At 35.1% G+C, this 20796-nt stretch overlaps 1 protein-coding gene across 1 annotated transcript in view; it reads left to right on the forward strand.

The window, feature by feature from the left end:
* The window catches only part of LOC121428969 (uncharacterized protein KIAA1614-like), a 79435-nt gene extending 65920 nt beyond the window's left edge, over positions 1-13515 (forward strand). The window contains exons 8-10 of the mRNA XM_041625863.1: positions 3183-3271; positions 5474-5700; positions 12569-13515. Coding sequence (XP_041481797.1) covers positions 3183-3271; positions 5474-5700; positions 12569-12771 — 519 coding nt within the window. The 3' untranslated portion in view covers positions 12772-13515. The remainder of the gene's footprint in view (positions 1-3182; positions 3272-5473; positions 5701-12568) is intronic.
* The last annotated feature ends 7281 nt before the right edge of the window (positions 13516-20796 follow it).

The following is a 20796-nucleotide window of genomic DNA, read 5'->3' on the forward strand; positions in this document are numbered from 1 at the left end:
GGAATGTCTGAAAACAGTCTCATAAGGAAAGAAAGTTGCTAGTTATGTCAAATTTGAAAATCAACCTTTTTCTAAGCTCCCCCCCCCCCCCGAAAAACAAATGAATAAATAAGTAAATGAATGAATAAGTAATTGATAATGATAATGATATTCCACATTTATATAGCGCTTAATACATCGGAACAACGTCTCTATTTCTCCACTCCCTGGAGAGCATTCCAACCAGTTCCAAGACCCAATTGTTAGACATACTACATACATGTAGGCTTTCGCGTTCTACGGGGTACCCATTTAACACCTGGGTGAAGAGTGGCAAATTGTGGATTGACGCCTTGCCAAAGGGCATAAGGCCATGGTGAGATTTGAACACATGAACGACCCTCTGATTACAAATAAATAAGTAAATGAATAAATAGAAATGATTTTAAGAAGTTTCGGCACTCCAACAATGATGTGTTGATTAATTTTAATTTTGTTTCTTGTCAGATTTGAGGGGGTAATTTCTTGAAATGAAAATTATACTAGTTTAGTCGCATTTATAATTTGAAAGGTGAATGTTTGTATTATCTGGTGTCACTTTGCTTTAATATAACAGTGTCAAATCTTATTAGAGAGTATATCAAGATCAAGGAAAGAAAAATAAATTGTAAATCATTTTCAAGACAACAATTCTTGGGTCTCCTCTCAGCATGAAAATTGATTTTACAATTAGAAAATTTAGAGAAATATGTTAATGACAGTGTGATTGAAATCCACCAAGGAATAGTTTTAAGTTATGAATATTTCAATTTTTCATTTTGTGATGTTACATGTGAGAAGCACGTCCCATTTGTCGGGTATGATATCGGTTCAATAAGTTAAATACATGTATAGCCAGAGATTTTTACATAAGTGTACAGGTATAATCTGCACAATTATTCATCAAACACATGTGTTAAAAAAGAAAATCATCTGTAAACATAGTAGGGTTTTTTTATGGAGGGGGGAGGAGGTTGACAAAGAAATAATGTCTTTGAGACAATGGAACCCCTTTCAGTTCACTGTTTGCAGAGTAAACAACCTTTGGTTGCTTCTTGTATGTATTTAAATCAATATAGAACCAGTTATATTGTAATTTCATCTTTCATCAAACGTTTAAGCCAGAAATTAAAAAAAACAAAATTGGGAGTGAAAAGTCCATGTTAATGGTGGATAGTCATCCATTAATTCCCAATTTATCAACTATTGTTAAGTGTTGACTATCGGTCTGCGAAAGCTTGCTATTTGCGGGTGAAATTTTGAATGTGCAACAACTGTGGAAGGACAAATAGTGATATATCGGCCCGAGGTACATGGGTTATTTGTATCACATTAGGAGGAGGCTCTGCGAGCACGTGCCGTTCGCTCTTTAAAGTATTTGGGCACTCTTTGGAAGACTGGCATTTTTTTTCCGGACAGGCTTTTGTCTTCGCTTTTCTATAATCAAAGACCGATTACAAAGAGAACTTGTTTATTTCCTTGTGTTATGTGCCTACAGGGACAGAGATGTAGGAATGGTCACAGTGAATTGAGGGGATTAACATACCACTGCCTTTTTATTTTTTTTGTGGAAATCGTTGCAGACATGGCTGTTTAAGTTAAGATGTATTAGTGTGTGTGATACATATCTTAAAGATATGTGGCCATTTGGGGCACCATGTCGTACAGGAAAAGGAAAAGGGCCCAAAGTCTGGCCACGCCTCGACAGGCCCACCCGCATTTTGATGAACATGAGGTCTGTTTTTGTTTAGTGTTCTTATATCATTTTGACTGTCTTCTGTGTTTATTTCAAGTGGGTGAAAGTCACCCCAGCTTTGTGTGTATTGATTTGAATATTTGTGATTTTGTTCTTAGTGAAGAATGTATCTAGAGGGATGTCCTCATCAACAAAACATCTTGCATCTTACAAAGTTTACTTATTCCATGGGAAAAGCATTATCTATACAGATTTATGTACATGTTCATTGTTGTCTTAAATGCAGATGCTAGAAATATCGATTTGATTCATAACAAAAAAAATCTGTTTCAGTGATATCTGTAATGCAATGTGTGTATGTTAAGTTTATGACATGATGCAGAAGCAGTATAGCACTTATGTGTTTTTTTAGCAAACGCAACCAGAAAATTAAGTGCAACTTCATATGTGACATGACCAATACAGTGATGTATTACATATGTGTGTATAAACCACACTCAATGGGCAATTTAAGTTTGGCTTAAGTGTGACCTTTAATAGGTTGTATATACCACACACAACCAGGAATTTAAGTGTGAATTTAAGTATGATATTACCTATAAATTTCTGTATTATGTACCACACATATGTAGGAGTTTAAATACGTATGACTATATGTGTGATTTTAGGTTTGATATGACAAATACTGTACTGTACCACACATACATGTAGCCAGTAATTTAAGTGTGACTTAAGTGCTACTTTAGGTATTAGATTATAAGTAATGTGATGAACTATGTACCATACGCAACCAGGAATTTAACTAAAGTGTGATATGCCCAATACAGAGATAAATAGTTATATGCCGCACACAGCCAACCTTAAGTCTTACATGCATATGCCCAATACAGAGTGATATACAGGTACACTGTCTGTCACAAAACCAGGAATTAAGGAGTGACTTAAGGTATGATAGACCAATGCAGTGAAATGATACCTTGACAATACCACTCACAATCTAGAATTTATGTATGTGTGGCTTTAAAGGTATGACTTTTAATTAAGTGACCAATACAGATATATTTTAAAAGCCACACATAACCAGGAATTCAAGTGTGACTGCTTTGTTTTCCTCTCTGTGAAAGTGTCCCTTAGTCTAAAACATGGTTCAGTCACATTTGCTCCTGTGATAATTGCTCCTCGGCAAATTGCTCCTCGGCTTACTTCCCTAAAGATAGTGGGTTAGCGTTTGACTCGTGATCCAGTTTTGGTTTTGTGTGAGGATCTATTAGGATTATGGTTAGACTCAGGTTTGAAGTTTTGGGTTTATATTTGGCTCAATGTGTTTATTTTCCATAGGAGCAATTTTTGGTGAAGGAAATGTGATGCAACCTAAAAAAAAAGCCTGCTTTTTTTATATTGAGGGTAGACTTGTAAAAAAATTGATTGTATTTCTAACATTTTTTTGTTTTGTTTTTTCCCATTTCAGCTCAAAAAATCGCCGTCATTGAGGTCTCTTACTGGTTTACTAAAGAAGAAAGATAAAGATAATGAAACTGAAGGAGTATTTACAAAAAGGTAAGATTCTTTAAAAAAAATGATGATTAATATTGGCTTTACAATTATTATTTTGAATTATTAGCTATGACTCTCAACTTACTATCCTTGCTTTTGGACAAGCATTTTAGTCCATGGCTGTTGGCAGTTTTTTTTCCAAGGGGGGGGGGTGAGACTCCTAAAAATCTTTGAAAAATCCCATAAGTAAGGAAGCGAAGTGATGGGGGCACTTTTGCAAGTTAAGTGAAATTGAAGAATGTGAATTTTGTAAAAATTTTCAGTATAAAATGTAAGTTTCCAACTGATTGTTTTATGAACAGAAAATATTGATAAAAGGTTACTTTCTGCAGTCCTTCAGAAAATTCATTGGAATTCCTTATACGTAAAATTTCACAAATTAACTTCAGTTTCTAGTGCAGTCATTGATGACTATCAATACTCGATAGATTGAATGAAAACTTCCTTTTTAATTCAGTGAGATAAAATTCTGTGAAGGTCCTCAATTTCCTTTATGGATAAAAAAAAGAAGTTGTACTTTTGCCCGTGCGTGATAACCATCAATGGCCTGTGGACTCTCCCTCGCCGGCCCCCGATGAGTCTTAGATGAGTCTTGGCCCGTACCTTGCCAAGTTTGTAGAAATCTACCAAGTCCAAGGTTAATTTCATGTTGACAGAAGGGTGGGGAGGACTTCATTAGTACTTTTATGTCATCATGCGTCATTGAATCATCTCAGGGTGTGTGAATGGACCCCTGGTTTAAGTAGAGGGTGGGAATAACCAGGGGCTGGTTGTTAGTCTTTTTAAGGTCGGGTCAAGGGTTCATTCAGACTCAAGGAGGTATACCGTTTTGGGTTAATTATATGATGGGGGAATAAACAGTTATGAGATTATTTGGTTATGACATCCTGAACACAGGTTATGAAATTCAAATCTGCATATTTCTATTTCACTCTACTAAATAATAACTATTGTTAGCATCATTGAAAATTGAAAAATGAAATACCTTTCTGCACATTGAATTCTTTTGTTTTTATGTAATCAAGGAATGTAGATTACATGTATATGGGGCCAAGTATTGATAAAAGTTATAGGAATTCTTGCTCAGTTCTCATTGAAGAAATTGATAATTTATTCATTCATGATAATTGAAAAGTTGGTTGTGACAAAATTCCGCATTTACAGTACATTATTTTTGTCACTCAAATCACACTTTCAAAAATGGGATGCAAGTCATTTGCTACAAAATATTAAGCATATGAATGTGTTATCACAGGGGTTGTATATTTACTATTTAAATGAAACATACTGAAATATAATTTATACAAATTGTCATCAATCACCTCCCCCCCCCCCCCTGAAAAAAAAACTTATGAAATATTTTAATGTAAGGAGTCAATGTTGAAGAATTTAATCTGATTTCTTCTTCTTTTAAAAGTTCAAAAAGACAATCTTTGAAGAAAAGGTAATATTTAACCTTGGGTGTGGTTCATCTCAAAATGTGAGTTTGATTGTTTAGGGGTTTGACATTGAAGTTTGTTGTTGCACATTGGGTTATGTCAAACGTATTTTCTTTTTTTTCATTTTTCTTTGGCATGTTTGATATTGAATTCAAATTGTGAATGTTATTGATGAATTTAATGCAGATCTTCTTCATGGGAATAATTAATATGAAGGGTGTTTAAATAAAAAAGAAAACCGTCCATGCTATACTTCAGTTGTTTTTTTTATTATGAAGTCAAGGCAAATTGCGTGTGTGTGCGTGTGTAATTGAGTTTGACGGATTTATCGGATATGATACTTTACGCCTGGGACCGACCTTTAATATCACTTTGGGTTTCGCTGGTGTGATAAGGGGCATTGTAGTCTGCTGAAGAACCACATATTGATGTTTGTGTTGGTTCTATTTCTAAAAGGACATAGAACACTTTGGACCAAGCAACATTCATTTGTAGGATAAATACATTGATTGTTGCAACTTGTATCCTCTGGAAATGACTTTATACATGTATAAATCTAGTAAGTATTAATTAAAGCATAAACATATAAGAAATGGACGGCTTATTTGAACGTTGTTTTAGTGCAATCATAGTTGCTGCATCCTGATTAATGAGAATATACAGGTGTTATGACAAAATTAGATATTGATATTGATTGAAGTTTTATTGATTACATATTGATATAAGTATTGATTAAGTATCTATTGATTGTGACTCACTATCCTAGGCGATCTGCCAGTGTGCTTGGCCTCGCGACCACACCCGACAGCGAGAGACACCCAAGACCGCAAAGGACAACGGAAGACACAGATGTGACTTCACCGACCCACGGCCGGAAGATAGGTCGGCTGCTCGACATCAAGCCCGATAGTACACAGATCATTGAACTTGTCAAGCCACCCAACGGGCCGTTTGGGTTTTACATTGCCAAGGGAACTTCTGCAAATGGAAATGGTGAGTTCATTCCCTCCCGAGACCTAGCTGCTTAAGATGGTATCCATGAGCAGGGGGCCATTTCATAAAGCTATTCGCACGTTAAGAGTGACTTTAAGAATGACTGGTGATCCTTTTGGTAAATGATATTCAACAGCAAATGTCCATTGATGATTATTTAGTGCATAAGAAAGGTTTACCAGTCGTTCTTTAAGTCGCTCTTAACTTACGAACAGCTTTATGAAACACCTAATGGATAGTTTAATTATGAGATCATCTAACTCCATCATGGCTATTGGTTGATATTTGATAGCCATGGTTTAGTTAAAGGTCAAGTCCACCCCAGAAAAATGTTGATTTTAATAAATAGAGAAAATTCAAACAAACATAACGCTGAAAATTTTATCAAATTCGCATGTAAAATAAAAAAGTTATGGCATTTTAAACTTTCGCTTATTTTTCACTAAACAGTGATATGCACAACTCAAATGAGTCAGTTGATGATGTCCATCACTCATTATTTCTTTTGTTTTTTATTGTTTGAATTATACAATATTTCATTTTTTACACATTTGACAATAAGGACCAACTTGACTGAATCATATAGTATTAAACAAAGCTAATTCCACATGTTCAGGGAGGAATTAATCGATGTTTCTCCTAACAATGAGGAGAAAAATAGAATATTTCTTATTTCTTATAATAAAATACAAAAGAAATAGTGAGCGGATGACGTCATCAGTCTCCTCATTTGCATACCAAACAGGATGTGCATATAACTGTTTTGTGAAATTGAACGAAATTTTGATATGTCATAACTTTCTTATTTCACATCCGATTTTGATGAAATTTTTAGTGTCATGCTTGTTGGATTTTTCTCTTTTGATTCAAATCAGCTTTTTGTTGGGTGGACTTGTCCCTTAAACCTGGGATAACTTAGATGACACTTTCATGGAGTGCTAGTTTTCAACTAATTCACAAATCGTTCTTATACTACTGCAAAACATTGTCAGAATATTAATTGATTCGTGAAATGGGAAGAACAGGAAAATACAGAAATATAATGATTTTTTACGATCTATTTGGGACATTATATGATTACCATAAATACGGAAGTCAAAATGGGTAAAGCTAGCTGGAAATTAAACAAAGTGGTAATTGGAAGGGTCCATTTATGACTTGTGTTTGATGTACATTTACAAATTCTATTCGAATTCAAAGTAAGGCAGAAACAGGTGTGAACAATTATCAAAATTGTGTTTGATGATTATCCTATGAGCTGTTCTTTACAGCGAAAAGAGAAAACAGGAATTCTGGGAATTTGAGGTTAGGTCGTTACATTGAACCTTCTGACAGGCTTTTGTCTTCTAAGGTGACAAAAGTATGCAAACCTTTAAGATGACCGAGCCAGGTGTTGGCTATTAACATTCGCCCTTGAAAATATCTTGTACACTGACCTTTTGGGGCAGAAGCGAAGGGGCCAAGAAATTTGACCTCAACATCTGCGTAAAACCTCAGCATTGCGGTCCCCCTCACTTTTAATTGTTCTTCTGAAGGGTCATCAACTTCTGTATGATTTGTCATATGGCCTCTTAATGGCTTGAATCTAATTGCAAACTCATTGAAGATAGCTTTTAAGAGGGATGGTGTCTTTAGTGAACCATTTGTTTTGTCGTCGAGTCTAAGTCACCTTCATTGCTTTATAAAGTTCAGTGGCTTTTGCTTGACTGCGAGCGCATGTGGCGTAAGGAAATCCTTTTGGCAGCATCATAGATTTGTCTATGTAAAGTTTATTCTAGTGTGTCTGTGTCTTGATAAAAAGATACTATTTTCAAATTTTGATTTAGAAATTTGATTTTAATATTTAAGGTTTTATGTTTGAAAAGGCATAGATTTATTCCCTCAATTCAAATACATACTGTATGTCATTTATCTGAAATCATAGTTTTTTTTATTCAAGATGAGCAAAAGTCTTCTTGCATTAGTGTGTGTACATTACTTTTGTGCAACAACAACAAATATTTCTCAAGTGTTATAAGGCTTTCAATACAGATATATAGGGGAAGGCGGGGTAAGTTGTGACAGTTTTTGCTTTTTGCAAGTTAGAATTGATATGATTAATAATCTTGTCGAAATAAGTACCTTGCTTTGAAATTTCATTCTTCTGAAATATTTTCCACCTATATATAAATTTCTACCCCAACACTGAAAGTCATCGTGACCTTTGAAAAAACCGATGTCAAATGGCTCAACTTGCCCCATATATGGGGTAAGTTTGAGCCACCTTCTGGGGTAAGTTGAGCCACAAAAACTATGTACAAAATGTATGGGGGAGAACCAGCTTGTCAATTTTTTGTTTAAAGTCTTTTCACTTGCTAATTCTCTATAAATACTAACATCCTGCAAAAGGAAAAGAGCAGTCATGTAAATTTGCTCCTTTCAGCCTGCATTTCAATCGATTTTATGGTTTGTTTGTTTTTTAAGATACATTACCATAGGAATTACCATGGCTCAACTTGCCCCATGCTGTTTGGCTCAACTTACCCCAGTCCGAACTTAGCGCAATAATTTTGTATCCACACATTTATTATGCATCCATCATATAAAAGACTATGACAAGAATGAAGATCCATACCTGGACTAATAATGTTGTTATCATGTCTTTATTATATTTAAAGACGTGTGTGTTTATAAAGCACTTATCTATTTCACACTCTTTTTTACTTTTTTGGCTGAAATTCACATTTTTCCCTCTAAAAAACTACTTTTTGTTTCAAAGTTGGAAACAATGTGGTGGGGTTAGGGGTTATGCTATGGGTCATCAATACATGACACCACCACAATGTCTGACTCATTCATTATTGGCCTGCGGCTGGTGGCTCAACTTGCCCCTATGCTCAACTTACCCCGCCTTCCCCTATCTAATTTCTGAAATTCTCAGGCACATGTGCATGTATATTTGGTCAATTTGAAAGCCAAGGTTCAAATATCACATTTTCAAAGCCGAAGGATTGAATGGCTTTATGTTTCCATATAAATCTTTTGCAAAATATACAAGCAACAATATTCATTTCAGAAATGATGGACATTATGCTTCCTTTCTGAAATACACGAGTGCGCATACATTAACTTGAATTTATGTATTTCTCAAGATATAATACAGCATAGTATATGAATCAACTCTGTTCTTATTGACTTTAAAAAAATGAATAAACAAAGTTCATTGATTAGAATAAAAGAGGTGCAAAGATCAGAGATATGTCAATAGTCTCAATTCTCCCCTTTTTTGTTGCCCTGTCGTCACTCTTTTCATTATTCATTGACAAGTATGATAAAGAGATCCTCAGAGATATCATATATAACCTGTTGGTTTAAGGAAAACATAAATCAGTGTCTAGAATCTTCAGGCAGTAAGACTCAAGCTATTGTGATAATTGTAAACTCCCCTTCAAAATGGCTTCTTTTGTTCTCACATTTTACCCTTAAAGGACAAGTCCACCCCCAACAAAAAGTTGATTTGAATAAAATGAGAAAAATCCAACAAGCAAAACACTGTAAATTACAATACATCAAAATATGGAAGTTTTACTTTCACCTAATTACATGATACATTTAGGGCCTATATGCATATCCTGGTCGGCATGCAAATGGAGGACTGATGACGTCATCCACTCACTGCTACTTTTGTAATTTATTATATAAAATATGAAATATTCTAAGTTTTTCCTCATCATGTGAAATACAGACTTATTCCTCCCTGAGTCCATGGTCATGTGGAATTAGCAATTTTAGCATAGTTTTAACATTTTGTGGTTCAGTCAGGTTAGTTATTATTTTCAAATCTGTAAAAGTTATAATATTTCAACCAATAAATAAACAAATGAAATAGTGAGTGAGAGACATCATTGACTCTCTCATTTGCATATAACTGTTTTGTGAAAAAATAAGCGAAACTTTCAAAATGTCATAACTTATTACATCAAATTTTAATGAAATATTCAGTGTTATACTTGTTGAATTTTCTTTTTTCATCTTTTTTCTTTAAATCAACTTTTTGCTGGGGTGCACTTGCCCTTCAAATTTATAAAATTGGGGAGATCTGGCATAGTCAGTTACCTCAAGATCTGCTTGTAACAAGACACATGTGATACAGGTGATACCACTTACATTATACCTTTAGAAAAGGGAACTTCTTGAATGCATTTAGTTCTTGGAATAGTATGTTCTGTAAAAGGCAGCAATCATTGATACATCTGCAGAATGGTTTTAAGTAGTGCAGCTTTTCTTAACAAGTGCCTTCTTGCTCTGAAGATATACAGATATTCTGCCGTAGCCCCTAGATTTAGGTCCCGAGTGGCGAGCAGGAAGTTAGATCAGGGAAAGTAGCGATGACATGTATGTGAACATGAGGAAATTATTCATGTTTCCTTCTTCGCTGTGGAGCGTTACAGAATGAGTTTAGAAATGTCCGGCATCAGTTGGGTCTTTGATCATTAGGACCTTTCTCCCCTCTGTCCCTCTCGTCCTCTTTCTCTTATTCTCTCTCTCTGCCTCTATTTATTTCTCTCCCTGTCTCTTATCCAATCAATACATTTCACCTTTCTCTCTACTTTTATCCCACATCTTATTTTTGCCACTTTTTATATTTTAGTGTCTTCTTGTTCTCTCTTTTTTTTGTTCCCATCTCTATGATTTTGTATATCCCCCCACACTCTGTGTCTATCTCTTCCTCTTCTATTTGTTTCCATCTCTCTCTTTGATTCTGTATCTTTTCCTCTCTGCTGCAAGTATCTAACCACTAGCTTACCTAAGGGGGGGGGGCAGGGCGGCAGACTGCCCCCCCCCCTGACGAGTCACAACTGATTTTTTTTTTTTTGCTTGTCAAATTTTTTCGTGGACGAAATATCCTCCCAAAAATTTGCCCCCTTTTGGAAATCCTGGGTACGCCACTGTATCTATCTCTGCTCTTCCCCTCCCCCCTACCTGTATCTCTCTCTCTTTCCATATTTCTTGTTTTGTGATTTCTATTTTGTGCCAGTTCATTGTTTACTGCTGATCTTGAAAAAGTCCAGGTGTTAGGAAACATCTTCTGTTCATATCCTGATCTCAAAATAAACTTCATTGGAAAAAAAAAGCAAACTCGGTTTTGGCAACAATTCCGAGATTCAGATCTTGGCTAGGAAACGACAAAAAAATACTATTTACAGAATAAAATTGCACTTTATTCTTGACCTCTATTCCTGACATGTATTCTGGCATAAAAATAAGATTGGGAAGGATCATTAATTATTATCAGCTGATGCTATCTGGATCTATCCAATTTATCCTTTGTTTTATCACATAATATATAATCCAATATTTGGTAGATCTTATGTGTGAAATACTTTGGATCAACATAATTGTTATTTTATTTCATCACATTTTATCGTCAAATGATGACCTATGCATTTTTATCAGTGAGTTAAATATCTGGACCATTTCATTGTTTTAAATCATGACATGATGTGAGTTTCCAAAAGATAACTGTACCCAATAATGTTTTCATTTTATTTAGAGCAGTTTTTTGGGGGGAAACTACTGATGTTACTCTTATTTTTGTGAACCTGGTCTAGTTCATCGACATGAATTTCTAATGCAATAGTACATCGACATGAATTTCTTATTCTACTTTCTTTGTTCATTCTCAGATCCTTAAAGGAGAATGAAACCATTGGAACAAGATAGCTTGTGTGAAAACAGAAAAATCAAAGAAACAGATCAACGAAAGTTTGAGAAAAATCGGACAAATAATGAGAAAGTTATGAGCATTTGAATATTGCGATCACTAATGCTATGGAGATAGCAAATTGGCAATGCGACAAAGATGTGTGATGTCACTTGTGAACAACTCTCCCCATTACTTTAGTATATATTTCACTTGAATTGCCCCTTTTATCACATCTATCCATTAATCATACTGTTCTTTCTACATGAGGGCATGTAATACATATTTTTTAAGAATACATCATGGATAAAGAGTTTGTATCATCATAAGAAAAAGCAAAAAGAGACATTTTGAGGGTATTTTATAGTCCACCAAAGGGAAAGTTGTTCATCAGTGACATCACACATCCTTGTCGCATTGCCAATATGAGGATCGCCATAGCATTAGTGATTGCGATATTCTAAAACTTTCTTTATTCTTATTCTTTGATTTTTCTGTTTCTACACAAGCCTATTTGTTCCAAAGGTTTCATTCCCCTTTAACTTCATTCTGCAGGTATAATTTGTCTGTTTCGGTGCAAACGAAAATTGAAAATATTAGCAGAAGCTCATGAAGCAATAATTATACTGTAAAATCATTTCAACTCACTTGGGGGTGACCCAAGAAATATTAGTAAAAGCAAGTGATGGAGGAGAGTAGGAGGGTTGCATAGAGTGAGGAGGACGCACCAAATAGAGTAAACTTGAGGGAATAATAATAATAACGGCATATTTACCCAGGGTAGCCACTTCAGTTCCAAAAAAATGTTCTCCAAGCAGGCCCTGCTGTTATTATTACCCCAGCTTTAGCACAGCTACCTTGATCGGGCGCTCGAGCATTCAAGGAATTTCTTCGTACCGGGTACCCATTCACCTCACCTGGGTCGAGTGCAGCACTATGTGGATAAATTTCTTGCCGAAGGAAATTACGCCATGGCTAGGATTCGAACCCATGACCCTCTGTTTCAAAGTCCGGAAACTAATCCACTGGGCCACAACGCTCCAGGGAAGGGATGAGAGTTGTTTCTGTGAGTGCTATGTGAATCCAGCCACCCCTATAGTCAGAGACTAAACAGGATTTAAAACCTGAATTACTATTACTGAGTCTTGATCATTAATTATTTGTATCTTTTTGTCTTCGCTGCAGGTATCTTTGTAACGAGGCTCGGTGATGGCCATCCAGCTAAAATCCTGGCGGGCCTTCTTCAGGTCGGTGACGAGATCCTTGAAATCAACGGCCAGGACATCAGGAGAAAGAAACTTGATGACGTCTATGACCTCATGATGGACAATGATTCTTTAGTGCTTCACGTACGACCTTTGAACTCAAGGTCGGATTATGGGTCATGAGGTCGGTGACCCAAGAAACAAACTCCAGATCAGGGGTCACAAGATCAGTGGCCCAAGAAACTGTGCACTTGCAGGGTTGGATGAAGCCAACAGCAAAGGACCAGGAACAAGCTCTGACCAAGAAGTAGACTTGCCAGTCGCAAGTTGGAATCTGTAGGATATGACTGTAATTTCTTCTGGAACGTTCCAGTTGCGACGTTCAGAGCTTACCACTGCTGCATCGAGAGGCTGTCTAAGTGTACATGCTGCCATCTTGATTAGAGAATGGTGATGTCTTTCAAGTCCTTCTTGATGTGGACATTGATAGAATGAGAGCAATAAGGTTTTGAAATAACCGGAACTCTTTTGGGACCATCCTGAAGTGTTGGAGATAATAGTCGAATAGTTGATTCTAGCACCATCAAGTCGGCAAAAGGGTCCAAGATATTGAACGTAGGGGATAGGTCGTCTTTCCACTGAACGTGTTTCACCTGCCATGTGCCAAAGAGATGTCTCTTGTTTAACCCATTGCCTATTGGAACTGAGTGGTCCATGTACAAAGTCTATGAGAACCACAGAATTCTGTAGTCAACAGGGTCAGAGAAGGGATTGAAAGCCCTTATGGCCTTTCCCGATAATTTGTTCTATCAAGTCTAAAACAATTTCTCAGGTTTCAGTTGTTGGAACCTGACATGAACACTTGAAGTTATCGTGAATAATCTGTAGAAATTGATGTAAGTACATAGCCTCTCATGGGCATATAGGCTTCATGCAAAAACCACATGGCTCAAATATCATGCTAATTTTCGTAAAGTTAACAATAAGATACCCGTGAAGCTAGCTAGACCCGGATCTCTTCCATGAAGATCCCGTTAACCTTCAAGCAGCACCAGATTGATATTTATGGCATGGTTCAAATTGTGCATGTGAACTGGGCCTTTTGTCACCGCATCTGTTAGTATATAAATAAATAGTACACTTCAGGGAGGGCAATGGTAAGAAATACCCATACAGGATACTTATGCAACGGTTCTGAACATACACCGCAGGCGATATCCGAGGGTAATTGGACTGTTTTGAGGGTACCATGTGTGGGTGATTAGACTAATACCCAAACAAAAAAATGTTCATTATTTGCTTTATATAATACAAATTTGTATCCTTGTTAGTCGATAGACTGTCTGTCGCCTCCACACAGTGACGAGTCATTGTATTTTACTAATGACCGCTCGTAACCGGTCATTAGAAGATCTTGTGCATTAATGCAAAAATGAATGCCTGATCAAGTGTGCATGCACAACCAATCATTTCTTAGGATACCAAGTATTCCTTAGATTCTTCTTTTTAATCTTTATAATGATCATTGCATATGAAATATTGCCTTTTCAGTCTATAATAATGATACGTCTTTCATCCTAGTAATGTAAACATGATATATATATATGCAAAAGAGCTAACATATTTCTATAAAATAATTTTGCAACGCAATATGATCGGACACCTTGAAAACTCTCAATGCTTCCAAATGAAAGAGTTGAAATTTGTCTTTGCAGATTCTTAGGGCATAGACTTTAAATGTGTTAAACTAAACATGTTGACACTATTAAAGATGAGTTGCTGCATTGCAAGATGATTAGTGTAAAGTCTCCATTCCTCCACGATACATATAAGAAAGAAACAAATCACAGAAAAGGGAAATTTAACACTGAAGATTAAGAAATCAATAAATTCTGAAGAAAAATGCCCTTAAAATTGTGATTGAATTACAAAAATGAATATGTTAAAATATCTAAAATCAACTTTTAACTATATAATACAACATAGCAAAATCGGTAGCTTTAGTCACCATTGCCAAACCCTCTATTGGGGTGCCTGTGCTGACCATCTTTTTCATTACCATGGCAACCGCTGTTCCATTTTATCTAAATATTAAAGTGATTTTACATGGATGATGGCTAGGTGAACGTAAAGTATGTTATCTGCGTTTAAACGCAAGTCAAAAAATCAATTGCAAGTCCCAAATGCGCACTGTTGATTGGTTGAAAATCAAGTTGCGCATGATTTTTAGAGTTGCGATTGATTGCAACTCTTTCTGCAACGGGCCCCTGATGATTTTGAGTAGCCTAGAAAGTCGTAGAAAACACAAATTTTGAGATTGTGTAATTTAGATTTTGTCAAAATGAGAAATGGGGACTTTAGATCGGTGCTTTAACCACTGGAAAATCATACCATGTATGTACCCTATCCTGGGCAATATACTGAAATTATTATCCAATAGTCGATGTGGAATCGGAAAGTTGTGGTCTTGTCGTCAAGTTATGTATCAATGTACATTTGTGATATGAGTGGTACAGCTTGTTTTCTCAAAGGAAGCGATGATTTCAAGTTTGGTGTTGTTGTTAGTGTTGAGAATGTGAATCAGGCTGCCTAGCCTAGCACCATCACTGCATGTTGGTTTGCAATGCTGGTTTCGGGCAAAATAAGGCCAAAATTCACATAGATCGTTTTGTATCTTTGTTCTGAAACTATGATTTATGGAGGTTTCATGCATTCATTGTGCTCAAGTTAGGTCATATTTTGAGAAAAAGTCCAATGAAAAAATGTACATTTTTGTCAGAGGGAATCAATTTCATGCTTGTTACAGCATTATTTAAGAGCCCACTAGTTTGAATTAATCAGTTCACCCTCTCTTTATGTAAATCAAGGTACATATATGGTCGACTCAAGAATGAGTTCAACATAGTAAGAAGCATGAATTCAGCACCAGGTGACAAAAACCTGTCTTCATTTTTCATTATTTATTCATTCTTTCTGAATATTTGCACCAAGTGAAGTGTAATTAATGCATAAAATATGCAGAAACCATTGTTTCCGACCACTGATTCAAGACCACCTCCGTGAATTAAAGTCTTCATGCCGACTTGAATAAATATCTTAATTGTACGAACCACCTAAGATATAATTCAGTTGTTGATTAGTTGATAATAGCTTCTTATCTACCGGGTGTGTGTTGTAAAACATATGTAAAGCTCTTACATTTCTTTGCATATGATATTACCGCATACATTCGTAATTCCGAAGCTTTGTTATTCCGAAGGTTGGGATATTCCAAAGGTTCGTAACTCCGAAGGTTCGTTAGTCCAAAAAAAGAAGTGAGGTTTGTAATTCCAAAGCTTCACTAATCCGAAAATGAACCTTCGGAACAACGAACCTTGTTTCGTTTTCGGATTATCGAACCTTTGGAATAACGCCACAAATGTTCGGATTAACAAACATCGAGGTATAGGCAATTTACGTGTTTCGGAATTACGAACCTTCGGAATAAAGAACCTTAGGAATTACGAAGTGTAACCGATATTACAATATTAGTCTTCCAAATTCTTTTCAAGCTTTCTTGTTTACATACCATGTACTTCATTAGTTAATGGGTCATGTTTCATGAGACCATTCAATCAATGACACATTGTTATATGCTACTGAATTTCTGTCTTATCATTGGTTGTGAGCACATTTGATATTGAATTCTAGCAGTTGCTATCGATAATAGGGTTCTGTGAAACAGGGCCCTACTTAGGAAATGTCTTTCAATTCAACTAAAAAATATGCCTTATTCTAAATTTCTTACTCGTTTTCAAGCATTTCACTAGATGCAAATATGCATCTTTTTTCTATGACACATGAATTAACTATTTCTTGTATTAATCAAGAAAGTAGTGTTAATGGCATTTAGTATTTCTTTTCTTGTCAAACTAAAAAAATAACGCACTTGTAGCTTTCATCTTCCATTTTCCTCTTTGCTTATTTCAATATTTGTGAACCACAGAATGTGAAAGACATTTGCACAAAACATACACAACATTCCAGATAGTAGATAGTAGTAGTAGAAAAGTACCTGATTAGATCACATCTTCAGCCCACGAAGGATAAAAGTCATTATTTCAAACATTTTCTTACTCCTTTTTTGTTGTTAAGTATATTTGCAAGTTATAGGTCCACAGAGACTCCCGTGTTCACATGCTTAGAGAAAAAAAATATTTCCTTAATTATAGATTTTTGCCCCTCTGTTGACACTTGATCATTATTAGAAATGATCATTATTGAAAAATCGGTAAATTGGCAACATATTGAAATCTTACTTGCATGAGCACAAAATTCTCAATGGCCATTCCATTTATCTCATAAGTGTTATTCATACATACCTTCCTCATATTTTTAACAATATATTTTATGTCTAAATAATAGCATTTGAATTACAAATATTGCCAATTTGATGTGAAAAGATTATAAGGATCGTTGATGGGCGAAGAGAAAAAAATGAAGGAAGTTGGATGTCAGTTTGATTTTGTCAATTGTATTTTTTCGGACATGCTGTGCTTCTTGTAGCTCATTTCATGTTGCAGGTGGGTTTTCTTATTTTTTATGGGAGAAAAAAATCAAAGATACCGTAAGTAAAGTATACACCAAACTAACATGATATGATTTTTTTCATGTTGAAAAAAGTACATTTTATTTGGTTATGTGTCTTTTATTCAAGATAAATGTTCCCCCACAACTAAGCTTAGTCTTTTTTCTGTGGTAATTGGATTTCTTTTTCTCAAAATTGCTGGCAGTTTTGAGGGAAATATTTCAACATTTACCTTTGCAGTTTTGAATACATATTTCATGTAAAAAGAATTCACTATTATTATAAATATATCAGGATTTTGGAATATTCTGATTAGTTGTATTTATTTCATATTGTAAAGGAAAGAACTTATGTGCTTTTGCAATAAACAATGCCTGTTAAAGTGTTCTAAGTAGAACTTTGCATTTATCTTACTAGTAATTGAAATCGTTTGCAATACCTACATTTCTTGTGTAAATTTCATGGTGAAGTAATGTTATTATTTATGAGTTCCTTAGTGATGGGTCTTCCTTTTGTTGAGTACACTATTTAGGGGCTGTTTCATAAAATTTTAAAGTTATGGACAAATTTTATGGTTTATTATTTGCCGATGATGAAATATGTAGATGTTCAATAACACATGCACTGTCTGTTAAACATACATGTAGTTCCAAACACATTTCGCCATATATCTGTGAATTAGTAAGAAATTAAGTCATACTTCGTTAATATGGAATGTAAACATTTGGGCTTTCATCTTAGCAGTGCATACATGTATTTAAATTACTTATAAAATTATTCATAACTTTACAATCAATTTAATGAAACTCCCCAGCCACCCCCCCCCCCCCCCAACATGTATCCATCTTGCTTTCCCCTGGAGTAAAAACTTCCAGAATGAAATCGTGTTATTCGTGTGGAAGTAGAATGACTAATTCACTTTGAAAAATATATCTCAAAGCTTTGTGTCACCATGAGAATAATATATGTGTGATTTTGAATAAATTTTCTATATCTTTTTGTGCATGTATAGGCCTATTAATGTGTGACTATTGTTCATGATTATGTAGAAAATTTGTATAATTATAGGCCGAGATTTTCAAAAGACATTTAAAACAAGAAGGGGTGGACTATACAGATATCATTCATAATTGTTCTTAAGTCGGCATGTACACTAAAAAAATCTATAATTGAAAGGCATGTTTGGCAAAGGGAACTCAATTCACATTTGTTGGTACGGTTTTGTACCATGATTTATGTAACTTTGCTTACAGTGTATTTAAAGGGGAAGTTCACCCTGACAAAAAGTTTGTTGTTAAAATATAGCAGAAAAAATAATTAGAAATATTGCCGAAGGTTTGAGAAAAATTAATCAAACAATTATAAAGTTATTAGAATTTTAATTATTTGATTTGTGAATGGTAAAAAAATTAATGAAATGTCATTTTCTCAGAAAATTGAAAATCGTTTTTACTGTAGTTTTGTATATCAATATACAAATCATTTCACACCCGATCATGAATAGAAACAAAATAAAGTCATCAGGAACCATATAAAATTTGAAATTCATGCATTTTATATTACATAACATATGGGGCAGCTGCTCATTTATGATGTCACAAATACAAAACTTTGAACTCTAATAACTTTCTTAATCTTTAACGGATTTTCCTCAAACCTTCAGCAATATTTTTTATTATTTTTTCTGCTATTTGCACAATAAACTTTTCTTCAGGGTGAATTTCCCCTTTAAATCAATCCACCATAGTACAAATATCATACTAAGTGTCAAATTAAGAGCTCCAGCCCTTTGCAAAATGGCCACATTGTTTCTTCATTGGTGAATGCACTGAATTTAAGCATGATTTTACACAAAATCTGTATAGTCCAATCATATGGTCCAATTAACCCCTTCGTGGTTCAAACATCTTTTGTGAAATCAGGCCGTAAAGATCATGTGAAAAATGAAATTATTTGATATCTATTTACAATTTGTACCTTTGTAAAATTGTGTGTATACTAAGATGTGTCCAAATTTAAATGTTGTGTTTTGTAAATAGTGGAAAGAAAAAGTATTGTAATTATGTAGATTATTGCATGATGATGGATCCAAGACAAAAATAAAATTGTATGTTTTTGGAATTCATTTAAATTCAGTCTGTGTCTTGTTTGGTTCTTTTTGTTTGATTTTCTTTTTTTTCTGAGAGTTTGTGTTGGCTCAATTTTTCATGATTTAACTGTTAAAATTTGTATTTTAATATTGGAAACCAAGACTTACTTGGTCAAATTTTTATTTCATTCAAATTAAGGTCTTATCTCTATAACATCTCATTTTTAAATGTGTAATCTCTAACACAGTGCGTTTCAGAAAAAAAAAATTACACTTTGAAAAAGCCCTGGGAATTAAAAATATACAACATGTGGGTGATTTTTTTAATCTTGGGTTCGGGTCTCATCTATCCAATGAAAGTAAAAGTTTTGACAGAATGTTCCTTTTGAGTTAGCACTGTCCATTTTTGTAAAGCTCGCAGAAATCTGTTTGCGCAGAAATGCTCGTTTTCACTCTGTGTAAAGGGGAAGGGCGAAATCAAAATTACCCTGCGGAACATTTCTCATACATTACCCTTGCACTTTTAGTCATTTGAAATAAGACGGATACATTCAAGCATTTTGTAACAATTTTGCCACCCAAATTGAAATTTCAACACTTCGTAAACAACTTTTACCCTTTTTTGTGCCAGATGGATCTGATGACATAACTGAATCTTAGCAAAAGTTCCTATCAGACTTCTCCAGCAGTTTTTCAATAAGTTTTTATCATTTAAAGTGAGTCTACATTTCATTTTTCAGTAATACTTATTTCTCTACACTTTTCCCAAGCTTGACAATGATTAACAAAATGAAAATCAAGCCAAAGCCATTTCATGTAAATCACAGCTCAGTGTAAAGCAAATATCGTCATGATGGCCTTGGTGTGTGGGGGAGGGGGTGGGGCAATGCACTCTTCGAAGTGTTTTGGGCAAGGAAACAAGTTTAAAAAGGGGAAAAGATATCTTCAAATCAATATTTTTTAATGTATTCAAGAGTATTGGTTTAATTTTATTACATTCCTTTTTGTAAATTAGGACTTTCAGTTTTCTACAGGGGGGATTAAAGATCCATGGAAGGATAGAAGAAATACATTAAAATACAAAATAAGGTGTGAAAGAGAGAAGGAGGTGCCGTGGCCGAGTGGTGTAAGGCGCCTGGCTATACATGGAAAGTCCAGGGTTCGATCCCCGGCCGCGGCACCTATGCCCGTGAGTAAGGTATTTAATCTACGATGCTCTTAACCTGCTTTCAAATAAATTATGCTAGGCCTATATGCATTATTGGTAACTAGGTGTGCACTTTTTAAAAAAGAGAGAGAAGAAAGGAAGGAGAGGGGGAGAGAGAGGAAGAGACAGGGAAAGGGGGGAAATGGATAGGGAGATAAGAGGGGAGGGAGTGAGAGAGAGAGATGATAAAGAGGAGTGGGAGAAGAAATGGAAAGAAAATGATTAGATAGATGGAGAGGTCTCGAGAGAGGGGAGCAGAAGGGGCGGTATTCTGAAAGCTCAATTAGCGGTCAATTAGCGCTCAATTAGCATTTTGGTATTCTGAAAAGTCACTTAAGTGCCCCT

The sequence above is a fragment of the Lytechinus variegatus genome, chromosome 15, assembly GCF_018143015.1.
Source record: "Lytechinus variegatus isolate NC3 chromosome 15, Lvar_3.0, whole genome shotgun sequence".
NCBI classification, from domain to species: Eukaryota; Metazoa; Echinodermata; class Echinoidea; order Temnopleuroida; family Toxopneustidae; genus Lytechinus; species Lytechinus variegatus.